At 45.4% G+C, this 20551-nt stretch overlaps 2 protein-coding genes across 4 annotated transcripts in view; one reads left to right on the top strand and one right to left on the bottom strand.

Moving 5' to 3' along the window:
* ATL2 (atlastin GTPase 2) overlaps window positions 1-3832 on the top strand; it is a 38817-nt gene extending 34985 nt beyond the window's left edge. For all 3 annotated transcript variants that reach the window (XM_035893814.1, XM_009644563.2, XM_035893873.1), the window contains 2 exons: window positions 951-1382; window positions 3492-3832. In XM_035893814.1, coding sequence (XP_035749707.1) covers window positions 951-1382; window positions 3492-3611 — 552 coding nt within the window. In that variant the 3' untranslated portion in view covers window positions 3612-3832. The remainder of the gene's footprint in view (window positions 1-950; window positions 1383-3491) is intronic.
* A 3215-nt stretch (window positions 3833-7047) lies between these two features.
* The window catches only part of EIF4A3 (eukaryotic translation initiation factor 4A3), a 15881-nt gene continuing 2377 nt past the window's right edge, over window positions 7048-20551 (bottom strand). Inside the window, exons 2-12 of the mRNA XM_035895689.1 lie at window positions 20459-20549; window positions 19506-19572; window positions 18404-18466; window positions 17820-17952; window positions 10890-10970; window positions 10311-10452; window positions 9363-9501; window positions 8786-8901; window positions 8125-8232; window positions 7911-8038; window positions 7048-7672 (exon numbers count right to left, since the gene is read on the bottom strand). Of these exons, the coding sequence (XP_035751582.1) occupies window positions 7656-7672; window positions 7911-8038; window positions 8125-8232; window positions 8786-8901; window positions 9363-9501; window positions 10311-10452; window positions 10890-10970; window positions 17820-17952; window positions 18404-18466; window positions 19506-19572; window positions 20459-20549 (1085 nt within the window). The 3' untranslated portion in view covers window positions 7048-7655. The remainder of the gene's footprint in view (window positions 7673-7910; window positions 8039-8124; window positions 8233-8785; window positions 8902-9362; window positions 9502-10310; window positions 10453-10889; window positions 10971-17819; window positions 17953-18403; window positions 18467-19505; window positions 19573-20458; window positions 20550-20551) is intronic.

The raw sequence follows: 20551 nt of genomic DNA, 5'->3' as shown, positions 1-20551 counted from the left end.
TCAAGACATCGGAAGACAAGCGCTGCGATAAGACTACCTTGAGGCAGGAGAGGGAAAGCTGTTGTTTGACATCATCTGGAAAGAATCTTCAGGTCTTAGACATAGTCTGAATGTGAGGGTCTGGAGGAGCTGGAGCTGATCTGCCATATATATGTCTCTGATGGCTAGGTAATCTCTCATCATAGTCCTCAAGAGGTTAGAAATCAGTCTTGCAGAGTAGAAATCCTTGGATGGAGTCTAATAATTTTTGTACCCATGCTGATTGACGGAGAGGAAGATGGTGGGTCTCCACATCATGGGGTATCCATTTGAGTCCATGGTCTCATCCCTTCAGCAGAAATGTACTCTCACAACAGAATCAAGGACAGTCTAGGGAAGAATAGGCTGAAGATGTCAGCAACTGGTTCTTGTTAATTCATGTTACCTGGTAAGTTCCATGGAGCCTGCTAGTGGCAGCAATAAACAGGAATAAACTTGCTGAGTGGGCAAAATCTACCCTGTTTGTCCAAGTTCTGCGCTGACCTTCTCACTGATGAGTGGCCAGGAGTAAAAAGCTGAGAGGGAGGGCTTCAGAGTTCTCCTTACCCTTCCTCAAGTGAAGCTTTCTCTGCCTCCAGGTGTTCCTTTATTTCACCTTTTCATAACAGGAATGTATGTGTGGCTAATGTCCTGTCCTTCTGGGCTTGCCCAAAGGGAACAGTTGAAAATGAGTTCAGCCACATGCTATAGCTCTGTATGTGATTAGACAGATAAGGCTCTTGCTGTGCCATGATGCAAAGTGCCTTTAGCTGCTTTGCTAGAGACAGGACTCTGGAGCTTACAGGGCCAAGAAAGCTGCAGGAGGCAGTCTGCTGGCTTGAGAGGGGGTCAGCGAGGGGCAGGCAGGTTTGCTTTCTGTACAGCAGAATATACTCAGAGTGTGATGACCTCATCTCTTATTGCTCTAACAGGTTTGTGGGGGAGATAAGCCTTACATTGCCCCATCGGACCTTGAGCGGAAGCACCAGGATTTCAGAGAGTCAGCTGTCAGGCAGTTCCGCTTGGTGAAGAAGATGGGAGGGGAGGAGTTCTGTCGTCGCTACCAGGAACAGCTTGAAGTGGAAATCGACGAGATCTATGCAAACTTTGTGAAGCACAATGATGGCAAAAACATCTTTTATGCTGCTCGTACACCTGCCACTCTATTTGCAGTCATGTTTGCCATGTATATAATCTCAGGACTGACTGGGTTCCTTGGTATGAACTCCATAGCTACCCTGTGTAATCTCGTGCTGGGGATGGCTCTTATATCGTTTTGTACTTGGGCATACGTTAAGTACTCTGGGGAATTCAGAGAAGTTGGAACAGCCATTGATCAGATCGCTGAAGCTATATGGGAACAGGTTGGTATCAGTTTTTAATGCCAAATCTTCCTTTCTTGAGCAGACATATCAAACAGTTTCTGTTCAGTGCTGTGAGTGAAAAGCTGGTCTAGACCTAGTGGAGAATGCTGCCAAAGGGAAAATCAGCTCAGAAGTGTGACTGCTCTCTTCAGTAAGAGATGCTGCACACAAAGAATGTTAAACAAATGTTAAGATATTATCAAAAAAGTGTTACTTACTAGATGCTTGGACGGTAAAGAGTAGAGGGACTCTTTAAAAATCTTGCTACTTTTTCAGAGCAAGGAATTCTGCTTTGAAAGGTATGTTTAAAGTGATAAACTTGCCCTATGGATGTGGTGGATAAAATATCTCAGGTGGTGCAACAAATGGGGAAGGCAAAATGCTGCTGCCCTCCCTCACATCACCTGGTGGTGTGACACTGGAGGGTAATTTGACCTCAGAGACAACTGGCTGATGACTTGCAGCAACTGCTGCGAGAGGATGTACAGCAGGTTTCTTCCTTCAGGAAGACTTGTGTTGTCTGTGACAGTGTCAGTTGGTGCAACTGCTGTAGCAGGAAATTCTTGCCAGACAAAATCCTGAAAGAAAAGATGTCATGAGTGTCAGAGTACCAAAGCTGGAGGAGAAAGCCTTCTGTGATAGACATTTTGCTGCCTGAATCCATTTGACACAGCTGTGCCAGTAAAGCCAACGTAGAGAATTCCTCACCAACTTACAGGTAGTGTTTCGAGCATTCTGAGTAGCTATGTCCAGTGCCAGCAGAAGGGAGATGTTGTGGTTAGCAGAATGGTGCTGTTGTTACTAGAAATAAAGGGCTCACTGAACTTACCTGAGATGACATTAAAATGGGTCCTACAAGGCACGAGAAAAATGACTAACTGGAGCCTTCTGTACAGAGGCTCTTCTGTATCTGAAAAATGGCTCTGCTCAAGGCTCACCATGGGCAGTGGTACGCACGGCCTGTCTGAGCAACCAGGTAAGGCTGTGGGTTACACTGGATGGGAAAAAGCGGGTTTCTAATAATAGGAGGAAAATGAGCATCACTAAATTTTGAGTTACACCCCTAACTAGTGATTAAAATTGAGGCTCTCCTGTACCACCATAGCTTCTTGCTTTGGAGGTTGGGGCTTGAGCACTGCAAGAAAAGTGGAAGGTGTTGGTTCTACTTGTACTCTCTGAGTGCAGCTGCTGCTGTGGGATACCTAGAGCATGTAAGGCTTGATTTGACTGCTGACCTTCCCTGGAAGGGGGAGAACTTGGCTCATGCTAGCAGGAGCTGGCCTTCCGTGGGCTAGAGGAAGGTGGTCTCCTAAAGAGCTTCCTGGTTGTGTTGCTACAGTTGCACGTCACCAATAATATGCAAAGCACCTACAGGTCCTGTCTGGGTCACTTGGATTGTATACACCATGTTCTTGCTATTGATTTTTCTGAATCTCTGCCTTTCTTTTCCCTCCTTGCTTCAGAGGAATCCCAGGAAGGTGAGAAGTTAATGACAATCAGTTTCTTTTACTGAACTTGATTGACTTTTTCTGCTGCTTTTCTAAGAGCCGCTTTTCCTAACAGCTTAAATTCGTGTTTTAGGTGTTTTCCAAACTCTTTGAAGTCCTTAGACGCCGAACAATTCGCCATGCTCTTACATCAGTGCCGCGACAGCGACTCTCATCCAACAATAACAAGAAGAAAAACTAGCCAGTATTTTTAACTTTCTTTCTGTATCTGAAGTGTTCACACTTAACACATATAGGACAATAAGCTGGACCGTCTGGGCCGGTCTGCGTAAATGCTGTAACCATACCAGACTGATGCTGCATATAGGGTATGGAATTGCACATCCATCTTCTAGGAACTGTAAAGTGGTTTGAATTCAGTGAAATACTGCTGTATAGGAGGGATATCACTTGTGTTCATAGCATGTGGCTGACTTAACCTCATTACTGTAGCAGCAAAACTCATTTCTCTTTCAGTCATGCCAGTTTGTCTCAGACTTCAGCATTCTAAGGTTTTTTTTTTTTCATTACTTCAAGTCTCATCTCTTTGTGTGTTTTTTATATTTTATTTTCCTTGGTTACCTCATTTTTTTGTTTCTTTTGCACGTTTCTCATTCCACAGGTGTTGAAGCCCATGAGTGATAATTTGATGGAGGATCATATGAGGCAGTCTGTAAAAAACTCTATCAAAGCAGGCCTGACGGAGCAGGTGTCTCACCATGCCCGACTAAAGACAGACTGACAGTTCATCTCCTCTTCAACTCTGCCCTCTCATCTTAGACACGCTTGCTGTACCATGAGAACTCAATAATTAAAAAATAAATAAATAAAAATAAACCAAAGTTTACAATCAACTGTAGAAGTAGTTTAGTGTGACTGGCTTCACAGATTGCTGCCATCACCTGGGAAGCGTAAGTTTGTCAGTGCTCTGCTTCTAAGACAAGCTGGTGCCATGGAGACCGCTGGGGGTGGGAGGGAGGGTGTCTGTTTTACGTAGAGTCCTGGTGAACCGTGTACGTGTATGTTTGGGGGGGTGTGGGGGGGAGGGCTCTTCCCCCAGTGTTTGAGTTGACGCAGTCTCCGGCTTACGGTGGGAATCTGTCCTCTGTGGAGGTAATTTCAGGGAAGTGTAATGATCAGACCCACATAAGGTGTGCTCTCGCCAAATGTACCCAGCTCCACAACATCCCCTCGCCACCTCTAACGAGCGTTGCTATCGAGTGTATCAAGTCGGTGGAGCCATTAGAGCCACTACATCACAGTATGTATCTTGCTTTATTGCCTTTTATACCAGTGTTACACAAACGCATGTATTGGTTCCTCACGCTGCCGATGGCAGAACTGACTTGTGAGGGAGGCAGTGGGCCAGGGCGCAGGGTGTCTGGCCTCGACCCCGCAGACCTGGTCCCAAGGGAGGTGCATATCGGAATGAGCTGTCTCTTTCTGCAGTTTAGCCTTCATGTATATAATATTGCCATTAATTCTACTGGGGGAGAAATTCCATCCAAAAACGTTGCCTACAGCTACCAAGCAATGAGTTAGGATTGTCTGTACAGTGTGTTTAGTTTTTATTTTTTAAGAAATCACAGATAGGGCATGTATATGAAATATAAATATATAAATACAATTTTGTATCAAAGTTTTGTAGTTTATGGCAAAACCTGGTTCTGTGGTAGCTAAGTGCAGTCCCTGTAAAGGAATGTTTGTGGCTCATGTAAATGTGTGAATGCATCAACAATTTGGAGTTTTTTGATATATTTGTGATATTTACATGCCTTGAGCACTGCAATCTCTCACCCCTTTGGGAAAATCAATGGGAATGTTTGTTGTGAAACTCTTGTCTTCTGTTGCATTTTAAAGTTATTTCCTGTAATTTATTTTCAGTACATGATTAAAATCAGTTGTGTATATATGAAATGAAATCCGTGCTTATTTTTAAAAGATGTTTGAGTATGTATTCTGCTACATAAACTATGTCAAATACTTATCCTGACAATTATATGAACAAATTGTCTGTTGTACTTCATAGCCTTCTACTGAAGCTGATGTTCCTCTCACGCTTGTCTCTGAAAGACGACATCTGTCTGGCTCATAGCCCCTCCCTGTATAGGAAATCCTCCTGGTATTCTGAAGCTCGCTGCTTGACTTGTGGAGTTGCTTGTCAGCTTCTGCCCTCCAACAACTGTATCATTCTGGAATCTTGTTCACCCACTCTATTTTCACTCTTGACTAAATCGGTATTGACTAAGGCACTGTCAGATGTGTGGTGTAACGGCAGCTGAGTAATTAACTTTCAGCTGGAAACGACTGTGTGCAATAGCTGGTTATTTCGCATTTCTAAATTTCCATCGACATTTGAGCTTCATCAGTCTCCCCTCTCCTGAGTGAGGGAAATATCTGTCTAGGACTAAAGCAATTGCACTGTGACTTTTGTACCATAAAGAACTGCTGGGGAGTGGTGGTTACCTGCCCTCGGGAGAGGAGGGCTCAGCTCCAGGTGAATGATGCTGAAGATGAGGTAGGAATGTTGCATTTTATGATATCTTCTCTCAAACTGTACAGATTAAATACTGTTATTTAAACAATCTAATGCTTTGGTGATGAATCTCTTTATTAGTCAAATGACTAGGGTCACGTAGCGGGCTCGGAGGGCAATGCTTGCCTTTGCCTCTTGTCTTTTCCGGGAAGGTGTGAGTCAGGGTTGAGGCTGAGCTCGGCAGTGATGGTGAGAGCAGAACTCTGTCCAGGATGCGGACAGAGACTCCACCCTTCTAGCAGAGGACTGGAACAGGGCTCCTGAACACTCTGCCAAGAAGTTGCAGAATTAATGCAACCCCCTGCCCTCGACTGTGGGAGGGATCAAAGGTAGGAAAAGGGAAGGGCCAAGGTGATTTTGGGGAAAGAAACGATTAAAGGGGATGAAAGGGGCTGGTCACATGGCAACAGGTTGCTAGTGAGTGTTCTTGTCTGGCCACCTCTGTCCTGTTTTCTCTGTTAACTCGATTTCTCGCCCTCTTCCTGGGAGAGTAGGGTAAGGGGTCTGGGAGCCAGGTATCGTATCCAGCCTGGACTTAGGGCTGCTTCACATCTATTTATGAATGAGACAACTGGAGGCGCCAGGGGGGTCCAGGCTTAACCATGGCAGGGTCTGGGGTTCAGTGGGGACCATTTGTTTGCGTGTGCTTCCCTCTGCGAGAGACAACTGGAAGCAAAAGTGGCTCCAAGAGCTGGTTATGGGACAGACGTGTCTGAGGGCGTCCACAATGGGTGTGTGCAAGGGTAGGCTGAAACAGCAACTGGAGTGGGGCTGTGGGCTGCGTCCATGTCCCAGCTACTGCAGCAGACTGGAGATCCAGAGGCCAGCTACTGGATGAACGGTGCCTCCTTGCCCAGCTACAGCAGGGACACACAGCTTGCGTGCGCGTGTTGGTGTCCCACTAACAGACTTCATCCCTGTCAGCTGGTGAGGGACAGGGTGAGGATATTGGGGCTGTTTGTGCCAGTGCTCAAGGTCAACCTGTATGGGTGGTGCGAGCACACATGGGGGGTGGGTGTGTGCACCCACTGGGAATGCTGGCTCAGCCTTGCTGCTGGTTGCACATGGGGGCATGAAGGCTCCCCTCTATCAGGCAGCCCCTTACAACTAGTGGTCTTAGTAAAACAAAGCCAGTACTTCTTGACTTTTGCCTATGTACTGCTACGAACATAAGGATTGTCACTGAGCAGGTACAAGGGACCCAAGGGACTTTACTAGTTGAACACAGAGAGGCATTGAAGAGAGAAGGTGCTCACTTCCTCTATCCAGGGCTATTCTGCTACCAGCTCTGGAAAGGAGCTCTGAGAGCTGGTCCAGTTCTGTGCAAACTGGTGGTGGTGCTAAGGCCTTGCTTCCCCTCTCCTCCCTGAGCAAGCAAAAAAAACCCAATTTAACAGAAAAAGCATAGAGTAAAATACAGTGAATTACCCCACACTGGCAGTATAGCTCTGGCCACCTCTTGCCTCAAGAAGGATTCAGGAGAGCTGATTAGGAAAGCTACATGGAAGATACTATGGCTGGCAAAGTACAGCATGATGCTGAAGGGAGACTGGTTAGGTGCGATGACTGGGCAGCTGTAACAAGCTATAGCATCAGAAAGGGATGGAGAAGGCATCAAGATAAACAATAGCTGCTCTTACTGTTACGTCAGGACATGCTGGTTAGAACGTGTTCCTCCAGCTGGCATCGCGTTAAAGAAGTACTTGCCCTCACAAGCGTCTGCTCAAGTGTCCCTGGGTTCCTTGGGAGGTGAAATACTCATCCAAAGCCACAAGTGATGTGATTTCTGGCTCCAGAAAGGCATAAACAACAGAATGTTTTTTCTGGATATCTTGCAACTATTTTGTTCGAGCAGGCTGGGGACAGGCCAGAGATTTCTCCTGCAGAGGGCTGATCTTTAGAGTCAAGTTAAGGAAAGTAAAAGGTACATCGGGTAGCATGCCACAGCGATAATGAAAGGGTGGAGAACAGGAAGCCCTGTGTTTTATGAATCTAGATATACTGAGTGTCAAATGGTTTTTTGATTGTGCTAGCCAAGTATGGCAGTATCTCAAAACTCCCTGCCTGTTACTATCTGGGGTTAAAGTAATTAAGCACAGGTTATGGTAAAACTTCTTTTTTTTATTGAAAAACATGGGTGGGAGTAAAGACATTATTTACACAAGTTCCCAAGTGCAGATCAACTCAAGAACATATGATAAAAGGATGGGGGTCCAAAACAGAATTACGGAGACTACCAAACACGGACCTTCAGATAAGATCAGCAACTGAAATGAGAGGAAACGAGAGAATGTAAGTATGCACCAAGTGTGCCGAGAGCCACAGCCCAGCAGTACAACACACCAACTGCTGTTCCCACGATCGCCCCCAGGGGAAGCAAAGAGGGGTCAGGCTTGGGAACGAGGCATGTGGCAAAACAAAGCACCTGGCATTTCTCTTTCAGATGCAGCACACCAGTTCCCAACTGGAGAGGCAGCGGCCTCACTGGGGCTGGCCTGCACTCACCATTCATGGGCATCTCATCTATCTGGGTAGAGTAGTACTGCTCAATGTCTCGCAGGATGCGGATGTCATCATTCTTCACAAAGTTGATCGCTACACCTTTTCGGCCGTATCTGCCTGACCGTCCGATTCTGTGGGGGCAGAAGGAAAGAGAGAACGGAGCCACCTTGGGGAAGGGTAGCCCAGCCACACTCCCCCATGTGAAGGCTGAGCTTACCTGTGTATGTAGAGTTCTCTGTTGTTGGGTAAGTCGTAGTTAATGATCAGGGACACCTGAGGCACATCCAGGCCTCTAGCCCAAACATCTGTTGAAATAAGGACTCGGCTGCAAAGAGAAAGGGACAGTTATGGTTGTTCCACCCCACTGAAGTGGGTGTGAGAGCTGGGAAGTTGTAGTCTCCAGCACAGGGCATCCCCTGCTATTCTGTGCTCCTCCCTCCTCACAGCACACCAGTAGCATCCATGCTTCTGCTTCAAGGAAAGCTGTTCCATGCAGCATCACCCAACTTCAGTGAAGACAGACAATACCAAGACAGCTCTGATCTTTCAGAAAGAATATGATGCTCTTAGCTAAGAGTTAAAATACAGGACAGAACTCAAATATTTTTTTTCCCTTGACTTCTTTTAAGTGCAGCAACTCCCAACCTCTTCAGCAAAATAAAACAGACTAATTCTATGCCTCTAAGTATGAGCATCCCTTTTTGAAAAGTGGCAATCTCCCAACATCACAGGGGGACAGATGGGGATCAGAGCTCTTCCTAATTTGAGCTGAACAAGGAGAGGTTTTATGGGTTTCTGCGGCACGTGCTCTTCAGACACTGGAAGAAATCCTGCCCAGAGGTAGCAACGCTGTAAGCAACGCTGTTTAAGGCATTTACCTTGCGCCAGATCTGAACTCTTTCATAATGGACTCTCTCTCCTTCTGTGGCATGTCCCCATGCATGGATGAAACGGTGAAGTTGGCTTCTCTCATCTTCTCTGTGAGCCAGTCCACCTGTGCATACAGCCAAGCAGCCTGGGTTAGCGCTTTCCTCAGGACAGCCAAATGTGCTAGCTGTGCTTGGAGAATGTTTGCAGAGACATATGCTGGTACGGACTGACAGACACTTTAACAAGCACTCTGGAGCTAAAGTAAATAATCCTTACAAAGCATCAATCGGCTATATGACACAGAGCTCCACGAGCCCTGAAAGGAATTAAGGGTATTTATTCAGAAAGTATGGTTTTGTTTCAGGGATTATAAGCAATTAGAAGAACAAGCACATTCTTACCTACTCAGTTCTACTTCTCTGAAAAGCCAACTGTACCAGGTCTGCCTGGCACATCCCAAAGACAAATGTTTAACTTCTACTCTTACTGAACTATTCCCAAGCGGGGAAACAGCCAGACCTCTTAACTGGGTTTGTCCCAGCATTCTCCTCTGAAAGTACTGTGCCCGTCTGATGACAGCTGTACCTTTCTCTTGGTGTTACAGAAGATGACAGCCTGGGTGATTGTGAGTGTGTCGTAGAGATCGCACAAGGTGTCAAACTTCCATTCTTCCCTCTCCACAGCCACGAAAAACTGCTTGATTCCTTCAAGGGTCAATTCATCACTGTAGGGAAGAACAACAGCTATACCACACCACAAGTAGGTGAAAACATAGAATGCAGTTAGAAGGGTCAGCAGACATCACACCTCTGCGCTGTGGGTTGCTGGGTCTAATCACAAGTCCAAGTTGCTCTAGAAAGTCCCTGGAGAAGCCTGCTCTAAGAAGGACCTCCAATGCGACCCATGCAAGAGACCAGAACTCCTGGGGTACCCTCTCTGCTCTAGACAGACAGTTTCAAAGGGAAACATTTCTGTTCTCATTATTTTTACATTCAAGCTTCTTGACAAGAGTCTGAAGAAAGGCAAATTGGGCAGTGTAAGAGATCAGGCAAGAGGGAGGTTCCTCCTGTCAGGTTGCCTACACTTGACTCCTGCTGAGTTCCAGTGCACAAAGACCTGTGACACCACCAGACGCTTCCAAGGGCATTCAGGACCAGTCAGCGAAAGGCTTTCTTGGCTTGCTATATAATAGCAAATTAATGGAGGAGGCCTATGAAAATTCTCTGGAGGAGCACAAGAATTGGGTAGGTGTGAAAGATGGATTTCCAGAAGAGACTGCTATGTATGGGGAAGATGAGGGGGTGGGGGGCAGTCAGGTTAAGCAGCAGCAAACAGAACTGGATGAGTATAAAGTCAGAGAGAGGAGTCAGCCTCTGATGGAAAACAGGACATGAGGATGTCTGCAAACAGCCAGACAAGCCACAATAGTGAGAAAGAATGTGAGAGACTCTGCACATTTAAATCAGTTAATACAGTGAACTGCCCAGGGCTGGACCAACTCAAAGAGCTCCTGTTCTTTCCAAGGAAACTCACCGTTTCACCAAGATGCGAATAGGGTCTGTCATGAATTTGTTGGTCATCTCTAGAATTTCATGAGGTAATGTGGCACTGATCAGAACCACCTGTGTAGCTGGAGGCAAGTATCTGTACACATCATAAATCTGCTCCTTGAAACCTGAAAAGCAAATCAAGTAGCACAGAACAGTTAAGCACATCTTTCTCCTGAATATCCTGCTCTTTCACAATTTGATCCGGAATTCAGTATTGGGTCTATGCTATGAAATGAACATTAATGAGTGAATCAGTAACTCAAAGCCAGTGTCACATACTGCTCATCTCTTCTTAATTTTCCCAAACCCACTACAATGTGGCCATGGTACACAGTAAAGTATGAAAGGTAGTGCACAAGAATTTTTAATTATTGAAAAGGACACTATGACTAAACCAGACAAGGCATATTCAGTAAGTAGGCTGTAACAGGTTAAACTATAATTAACTATAGTTGTCTAACTTTGACATAAACAGTTTTTAGAAGGGTGACTGCCAGCTGGGACACCCTGGAATCTCAAAGAGGTGAGAAGAAGGGAAGTAAAAGGGAGGCAAATATTTTACCTTTATTGAGCATTTCATCTGCTTCATCCAGAACCAGCATTTTGATGGCACGAGTCCTTAAACTTCGACGACGAATCATATCTGTAAGATTTCACTTTGTAAGATGAAAAGGCTCTGGAAGCAAGCGAGCCTACACTGCTCCCTGCCATTGTCAGGGCATTTTGGTGCAGGAGGGACAGACGCTTCCCCTGTTGCCAACAGAGCCTGGTGTTTGGTGACAGAAGGCACATCCAAGGGCCACAGCATGCCCACTGCACCCTGCAAGCTCAGGGGACGTCTCTGCAGCCCAGCTAAGGGAGCACTGACTGCAGGGAAGCTCTGAGAGTCCAAGTCGTGGGATGCTATTTGCTAACTGCACAGGATGGGTGACCCAGTCACCCACAGTAACCGCAGCTGGATGCGAGAAACGCAAAATGCTGCATGAACTTTTCATTAACAGGCTGGGCAAATCCTCATCCTTTTGTTTGAAAGAGCATATGGCTTTGTGTAACCCCTTAATACTGCAACAGAAAACCATTTGCTATTAGTGTGCTGTTCAAAGCTAGCCCAGTTCAGCAGCTGCTAATTTTTTTGTTTTTTTTTTTTCGCTTGTGGAGCTCTATGTTCTCCCAGTGACAGGTGCTTGTGTGTCCTGGTTTTGGCTGGGATAGTTAATTTTCTTCCTAGTAGCTTGCATAGTCCTGTGTTTTGGATTCAGTACTAGAAGAATGTTGACAACACACTGATGCTTTCGTTGTTGCTGAGCAGGGGCACAGCCAGGACAGCTGACCCCAACTGGCCAAAGGGCTATTCCAGACCATAGGACGTCATGCTCGGGGGAAGTTGGCCAGGGCAGGGAGAGTGATCACTGCTCAGGATGGGCTGGGTCAGCGGGTGGTGAGCAATTGCATTGAGCATCACTTGTTTTGTATATTTTGTATATTCTATTACCATTATTATTATTATTCTTTTATTAAACTGCCTTTATGTCAACCCATGGCTTTTAATTTTTTTTTTTTTGATTCTCTCCCCTATCTCACTGAGGAGGTGGGGACTGAGCGAGTGGCTGGGTGGTGTTCAGCTGCCTGCCAGGTTAAACCGTGGCAGTCCTTTTTGGTGCCCAATGTGGGGCCTGAAGGATTGAGATAATGACAGATCTGACCAGAGCATGTTAAAATGAATTTGTGATAAGCATTCATTATATTCGTGTAATAGCCACTGGTTGCAACGTTGTTTTATTTGCTCTCAAGAGTTGTGCTATGTAACACCTTACCTGCTGTATGCACTCCCTGTGGTGCTGGTTATCCCCTACAGCAGGTGTATTAAGGCTAACACTTTGCTGCACTGTCTAATACTGGCTTATGCTATGATAAAATTATTGGTCATGAGATCAACTTCTTATTTGTATTCAGCATGTCCTTCACCTCTGCATTTTGGAGCCATCTATTTGGAATTATTAATAATTATACTTTTTACTTTTTCTCCTCGGAGAACCAACCTACAGGGGAGACACCTTACTCCATCTTCCCCTTCTTCTCCAGGCTAATTACGACAGCTCTTGAGAATTTTGAATATCCTTGGGATGTTCAGACCAGTATGTTCGTATTGCTATATCTCCTGAATGTGGTTCAGGTTTTACTCAGGGTTAAACAATTACTTAAGAATACTATCCAAAGATCAGCTCCGGCGACAGGCACTGTAGCTACTCAAACTCCCGCAGCATTGCAGCTACTCCAATCCTGGCAACATGCATTGTAGCTACTCAAACCCTGGTGACAGGCACTGCAGCTACTCCAACTTCCACAACAGGCACTGTGGCCATTCAAACCCTGGTCACAGGCGTTGTGGCTGAACCAGGGAACCAACCTGTGCTGGTATCAGTTGCCCCTATACACAAGAAGAAATCTTAGAACTGAAAATCAGCTTATTTAGAAAAGGAGGATGAAAAAATAGGGCCATCACAAGTAGAGGAGGAGGAGGAGGAACTCATAAATGAGACAGAACCACCTGATCCCTATCCTTGAATGAGCTGCGAGATACGCAAAAAGATTTCAGCCATCATCCAGGCGAGCACACTGTCACCTGGCTGCTCTGATGCTGGGATAATGGGGCTAATAGCCCGGAACTACAGGGTAAGGAAGCCAAGCAGCTGGGATCCCTTTCTAGGGAAGAGGGCATTGACAAAGCAATTGGAAAAGGGGCACAAGTCCTCAGCCTCTGGAGGCGACTCCTGTCAGCCATGAAGGAAAGGTATCCCTTCAAGGAAGATATATATCGCCCAGGCAAATGGACCACCTTGGAGACAGGCATCCAGTACCTGAGGGCATTAGCTGTCCTGGAGGTGATTTATAGCGACCTGAACAATGAGCAGTTACCCAAAGATCCAGATGGGTCTGGTGCGCATGACCCATATGGCAGAAGTGCACCAGCATCATATGCCAACTCATTGGCAATACTGAACTGGAAAGGTGAAGTGAACTGATGGTGGATGAAGTTGCTAGCCTACTCCAGGAATATGAAGAAAGTATCTCTTCCTCCTTCATCAATGTTGTGGAAAAACTGCCCTAGGAGGTCCAGCAACTGAAAGAGGGTATGTCCTACTCCCCACCTGTATGGACCAGTATATCTCAGCCATTAGGAGTAAGCGTCCCTCTACTCAAGAAAAAGGATATCGAGGGTACACACCACTGGGCACCCTACGATTTTACCTGTGTGACCATGGAGAGGACATGAGGAAATCGGATGGAAAACCTACCTTGACCCTAGAGGCACAGGTATGCAAGTTGCAAAGAAAAACAATCACAAAAGGGGGCTCTTCCAGGAAACTTACTGCTCCAATTTCCAGAGACGGAGTAGATTGCAGTTTTTTCAGACAGAATAGAAAGGCTGATCTTATTTCTGATTGTGGTGAAGGAACTCCTGACTCATATATACAAAACATGAGCAACTGTGACCAAGACTAGAGGGGCCCTCTGGCCAGGTGGAGGAAAAGGACAACCGTGTTTACTGGACTGTGTGGATTTGATGGCCTGGCACCAGACCCACAGGAGTATCAAGCTCTAGTGGACACCAGTGTACAGTGTACCCTAATGCCATCAAGTTATACATGGGCAGAACCATCTGTATTTCTGGAGTGACAGGAGGATCTCAACAGCTAACTGTATTGGAGGCTTAAGCGAGCCTAACCGGGAATGAGTGGCAAAAGCCCCCCATTGTGACTGGCTCAGAAGCTCCACGCATCCTTGGCATAGACTACCTCAGGAGAGGGTATTTCAAGGACCAAAAAGGGTACCAGTGGGCTTTTGGTATAGCTGCCTTGGAGGCAGAAGAAATTAGAGCAGCTGTCTACCCTGCCCAGTCTCTCGAAGGACCCTTCAGTTGTGGGGTTGCTGAGGGTTGAAGAACAGGTGCTGACTGCCACCACAACAGTGCACTGGTAGCAATATTGTACCAACCGAGACTCCCTGATTCCCATCCATAAGCAGATTCATCAACTGGAGAGCCAAGGAATGATCAGCAAGACTTGCTCACCCTTCAACAGTCCCATATGGCCAGTGCAAAAATCTAATGGAGACTGGAGACTGACAGTAGACTATTGTGGCCTGAATGAAGTCACGCCATCGCTGAGTGCTGCTGTGCCAGACGTGCTAGAACTTCAGTAAGAACTGGAGTCAAAGGCAGCCAAGTGGTATGCCACAATTCGTATCACTAATGTGTTTTTCTCAATCCCTTTGGCAGCAGAGTGCAGGGCAGTTTGCTTTCACTTGGAGGGGTATCCAGTACACCTGGAATTGATTGTCCCATGGGTGGAAATGCAGCCCTACCATTTGCCATGGACTGATCCAGACTGCACTGGAACAGGGTAAGACTCCAGAACACCTACAATACATTGATGATATCATTGTGTGAGGCAATACAGCAGAAGTTTTCAAGAAAGGGAAGAAAATGGTCCAAATCCTTCTGAAGGCCAGTTTTGCCATAAACCAAAGTAAGGTCAAGGGACCTGCACAGGAGATCCAGTTTTTATGAATAAAATGGCAAGATGGACGTCATCAAATTCCAATGGACATGATCAACAAAATAACAGCCATGTCTCTATCAACTAGCAAAAAGGAAAGACAAGCTTTCTTGGGCGTTGTGAGTTTTTGGAGAATGCATATCCCAAATTACAGCCTGATAGTAAGCCCTCTCTATCAATTGATCTGGAAGAATGATTTCAAATGGGGCCTTGAGCTACAACAAGCCTTTGAACAAATTAAACAGGAGATAGTTCATGCAGTAGCCCTTGGGCTGATCTGGGCAAGGCAAGATGTAAAAAACGTGCTCTACACTTCAGCCAGGGAGAATGGCCCTACCTGGAGCCTGTGGCAGAAAGCACCAGCAGAGGCTCGAGGCCGACCCCTATGGTTTTGGAGTCAGGGATAGAGAAGATCCGAGGCCCGCTATACTCCAACTGGAAGAGAGATATTGGCAGCATATGAAGGCATTCAAGCTGCTTCAGAAGTGAGTGGTACTGAAGCACAGCTCCTCCTAGCATCCTAACTGCCGGTGCTGGGCTGGATGTTCAAAAGGAAGGTCTCCTCTACACATCATACAACTGATACTATGTGGAGTAAGTGGGTCGCACTGATTATACAGCAAGCTCGAATAGGAAACCCCAGTCGCCCAGGAATCTTGGAAGTGATCATGGACTGACCAGAAGGTAAAGAACGTGGAATATTGCCAGAGGAAGAGGTGGCATGTGCTGAAGAGGCCCCACTGTACAATAAACTGCCAGAAAATGAGAAACAATATGCCCTGTTCACTGATGGGTCCTGCTGTCTTGTGGGAAAGCATCAGAGGTGAAAGGCTGCTGTATGGAGTCCCATACGACAAGTCGCAGAAACTGCTGAAGGAGAAAGTGAATTGAGTCAGTTTGCAGAGGTGGAAGCCATTCAGCTGGCTTTAGATATTGCTGAATGAGAAAAATGGCCAGTGCTCTATCTCTATACTGACTCAGGGATGGTGGCAAATACCCTGGGGGGTGGTTGCAGCAATGGAAGCAGAGCAGTTGGCAGCGCAGAGGCAACCCCATCTGGGCTGCCACACTGTGGCAAGATATTGCTGCCTAGGTAGAGAACTTGGTTGTAAAAGTACGTCATATAGATGCTCAAGAACCCAAGAACTGGGGCACTGAAGAACGTCAAAACAACCAGCAGGTGGATCAAGCTGTTAAGATTGAAGTGGCTAAGGTGGATCTGGACTGGCAACATAAGGCTGAACTACTTCTAGCTCAGTGGGTCCATGACACCTCAGGCCCTCAAGGAAGAGATGCAACATACAGACGGGCTCATAATCGAGGGGTGGACTTGACCATGGACACTATTGCACAGGTTATCCATGAATGTGAAACATGTGCTGAAATCAAACAAGCCAAGCAGTTAAAGCCTCTCTGGTATGGAGGATGGTGGCTGAAATATAAATATGAAGAGGCCTGGCAGATCTGGCAGATCGATTATATCACCCTCCCACAACCCCGCCATGGCAAGCGCTATGTGCTCACCGTGGTGGAAGCAACCACCGGATGGCTGGAAACATACCCTGGTGCCCCATGCCACTGCTCGGAACACTATCCTGGGCCTTGAAAAGCAAGTCCTATGGCAGACATGGCACCCCAGAAAGAACTGAGTCAGACAACGGGACTCATTTCCGAAACAACCTCATAGACAAATGGGCCAAAAAGCATGGCATCAGGTGGGTATATCACATCCTCTATCACGCACCAGCCTCCAGGAAAACTGAATGATACAATGGACTGTTAAGACTACACTGAGAGCAATGGGTGGTAGAATGCTCAAACACTGGGATACGCATTTAGCAAAAGCCACCTGGTTAGTCAACACTAGAGGATCTACCAACTGAGCTGGCCCTGCTCAATCAAACCTCTTACGTACTGTAGAGGGGGATAAAGTCCCTGTAGTGCATGTAAAAGATATGCTGGGAAGAGTCTGGGTTATTCCTGCTTCAGGCAAAGGCAAGCCCATTTGTGGGATTGCTTTTGCTCAAGGACCTGGGTGCACTTGGTGGATGATGCAGAAGGATGGGGAAGTCCAATGTGTACCTCAAGGGGATTTGATTTTGGGTGAAAATAGCCAATGAACTGAACTGTATGATGTTAATTGCTGTATAATACTATATATCATAATTATAATGATTGCTATATGTCATATCAACAGTATTACATCACTTGTTTTGTATATTTTGTATATTCTATTACCATTATTATTGTTATTCTTTTATTAAACTGTCTTTATCTCAACCCATGGGTTTTACATTTTTTTCTGGATTCTCTCTCCCATCCCACTGAGGCTGTGTCGTGTTCAGCTACCTGCCTATGGGTTAAACCACAACACTGTGTAAGAAAGTGCTCCTATTTCTCAGAGATCCAGAAGACGTGAGCTTGAAGGCTAACACTATCACTGTGGTAACTGCCATGAACAGTAAATATAAAAATCTTCACGCAATGAAACCAGAAAGTACCAGCTGCAAGCGCACCTGATTTAACAAAGAGAGAGTGATGGCCAGTGCACAGAAAATGTGGACCTAACTTTGATATTCAGATAGACCCAGCTCCTATCTCCTCCAAGATTCTGAAGTATTTCCTGGGACTGTAATATTTTCTGTTTAAAAAATACTCTTTGTTCCCATGCTGCCATATAAACACTTGGACAATAAAAAGCAAAATACAAACAGAGAAGATCTAAATACTACCCCTGTTGATTTCTCTCTAGTCTTTTCTAGCTATTACTACAGGAAGCTGTTACCTTGTCATACTTAATGTTAAATTCATGGTGTCATGATAAATGTAAATTTCACGCTATTTCAAATCTAAGCGCACAAATGTTGCACAAGAATCCCAGGCTCAACTCAGGTCTGAACCTGGAGGTGATGTAGCCTCCCACATTTCCTTACCAAACACACGGCCTGGAGTGCCAGCCACAACATGTTGCCCATAATCCAGTTTTCGGATATCTTCGCCCACGTTGGTCCCCCCAATGCAGGCATGACACTGGACATTCATGTAGTCCCCCAGAGCAAGAAGACCCTGTGTTGATACAAAGGAATGGATTAATTAACTGAGCTCTCACGAAGTTTGTATTTGTGAAGAGATGCAGGTCTGCATAGCCATACGGTGGGTTTTTGAGAGAGATAAAACCAAAAGCAGTTAGAGGGATTTTTTTCTTTATGTCTGTTACCCAAGCCTCCTCAACAGCAGGCTTTCAAACACTGGGAACTCAGTTCCCCAGGGATCACAAGTGCTGTCCTTAAAAGTTTAGCGAGGAGTGCATAAAACCTTAAGACTGCTAGCCAACATAGTCATGTAAGCAAGAACGGATATAAGGCAGATGAGCAAAACAGCCCTTTATCAGAATTTGTTATTCCTTTCAGGAACAGAAAGAAAACAGATGCCGTGCTTTGAGCTGCACCGGGGAACACCTGAGAATCGGCACCAGGCCTTGTGAGTACTTTACAGATGGCGATTTAAATGCTCCTACCTTCTGAATCTGTACAGCCAGCTCCCGAGTTGGTGCCAAGATCAATGCCTGGGTCTCACGAACCTGATTAAAAAAGGTGATCACATGGCAGTTAATCAAAGGGCAGGTATCATCCAAGCATAACAGAGGCTATGGATCCCACAGTACTCTGAAATGTCTGATCTGAAGGATTAATCATAGAATTTTGTGCTAAAACCTAGTGTTTTCAAGGGTTAGTACACCTAGAAAACTGCTCTCACACAGAGTGTTTACACTTAATTAAGTTACTTTTGACAAAACAGCACTTAAGCGGTTCTTTGATAGTTCATTTTTCATTCCAACCTAAATTCTGAAAACAATTACAAAAACGTGTACTTTTCTTGCAAAAGAATAGAAACTAATTCAAAACAGGTAACTTTTAATTTCATATGTTCAGTTTAGATAAAAACCTTGCATTGCACAAGGATTCCAAAATAATGTTTCAAAGTGTCACATTTGAAAAATATTATGAGTACTTTACAGAAATTAAGCATAAAGGTGACCTTTTAATTTTGAACATGCAATATTTATTTTTATGTCCCCAGGCAGTGACAGGCGAGTAACAATTTAAGCTCTGTTTAAAAGGGTACTGGCCCACAAAAAATCATTATTTTATTCAACAGCATCTACACATTCAGGTTATACTTAAAAAGCAATCGGATGGACACAGTACGTCTGACTAGAACAAAAGCAAACATTTGTCAAAACCCTTTGATTCTGAGCAATGCGCGCCGATGTTCAGACAGGTTGCTGATGCTATTAGGACTGTTTGAGGACAATTCTGCCTGCTGAGAAATTAATTTAGCCTTCTAATAAGTATGTGAACGAGGTCAGCTGTTAAAGTCAACTTCGTAATTACAAGACTTGATCTGAGCTTATTTTGCCAAAGTGGGTTTTACAGTTAAATTGTTACAGAGTGGAGTCTGGTGAAATTTTCAGTCAGTAGTTTGTCTGAAGTTCACTGCTTACAATTTAAAAATTTCAATGTAAAGCTTCATTTATTCAAGCTACAAATGAAGGCTTTTATGATGAAGACTCTATTGATTTAGTTAAAAAACATATTTAGCATGTGCTACGAAATTACCTGTATATCCAGGCACTGCAGAACAGAGATGGAGAACGTTGCTGTCTTCCCTGTTCCTGACTGTGACCTGAGAAACAGATGTTTAGTGAATACTCTGGATGTCTGGACAAGTAATATAAGCAATTTTAATATATTCCACCCCTCTGCTTTTTGCCACTCCTTCATTGCAAAGAAGTCAATATTACTAACTGTATTTGACAAAGTTTGGTTTGATCGCAGCGTGACCTGCAGTCTTTGAGAACAGCTTTAAGAACTGCAATATCAGGGACAGCGCATGCTGTTGCACGGCCCCCAGCTCTGGCAGGTTTACTCCTTACCAGACTTTTGCTATTTGTCATACATTTTTTTTTTTTCTTTTAAAGTAAATGGTAGATAAGCCCATTTGGAAGGCTAGCAATTCCCACTAGTGACCTAGAAAGGATGTTTTTCAGTGGGATGCATATCCATCTTTGTCTCTAGAGACATAACAGATTTTCTTCCGCTTGCTTTTTCCCTTGACTGAGACCGTAGTTGTCTCTATACTTCCCTGGCTTTGCTGCAAAACATTCCCAAGAGTCTCAGAGCCCTATTCATTGAGCAAACACAGTATCTTGGCTGAATCTTTATTACAGTTCCATACCTAAACCTAACAAACTTAGACTATGATCTTAACAGTTGTTACGTCATTATTACAGTTCCATACCTAAACCTAACAAACTTTGACGTTAACAACTGTTAAGATCACAGTCTATGTGCAAGTTAGCCAATTTCACCCTGTTTCGCTCATGATGTGACTTCCCTAATTCTGCCAAACAGCAGCCGAGGACCACGGGTGCCAGATCTCGCTTCCAGCTTCACGCAGCGAGCGTGACTGAGACCCCCCGCGCCCGGGGCCTGCAACCCCCTCAGGGCACACGCCTGGCCCACCCGCGAGCAGGCCGCGTCCTCGCCCCCTCGCCAGCAGCCCCACTTACTGGGCGATCACGTCTCTCCCCTTGATGATCTGCTTGATGGCTCTCTGCTGGATGGCCGAGGGCTTCTCAAAACCTGCGGAGGCGGCCGTTACT

This window comes from Egretta garzetta, unplaced genomic scaffold (genome assembly GCF_000687185.1).
Source record: "Egretta garzetta isolate BGI_Z169 unplaced genomic scaffold, ASM68718v1 scaffold360, whole genome shotgun sequence".
Classification (NCBI taxonomy): domain Eukaryota; kingdom Metazoa; phylum Chordata; class Aves; order Pelecaniformes; family Ardeidae; genus Egretta; species Egretta garzetta.
Note: the sequence above shows the minus strand (reverse complement) of the source record. Positions and strands in the feature narration are given on the sequence as shown.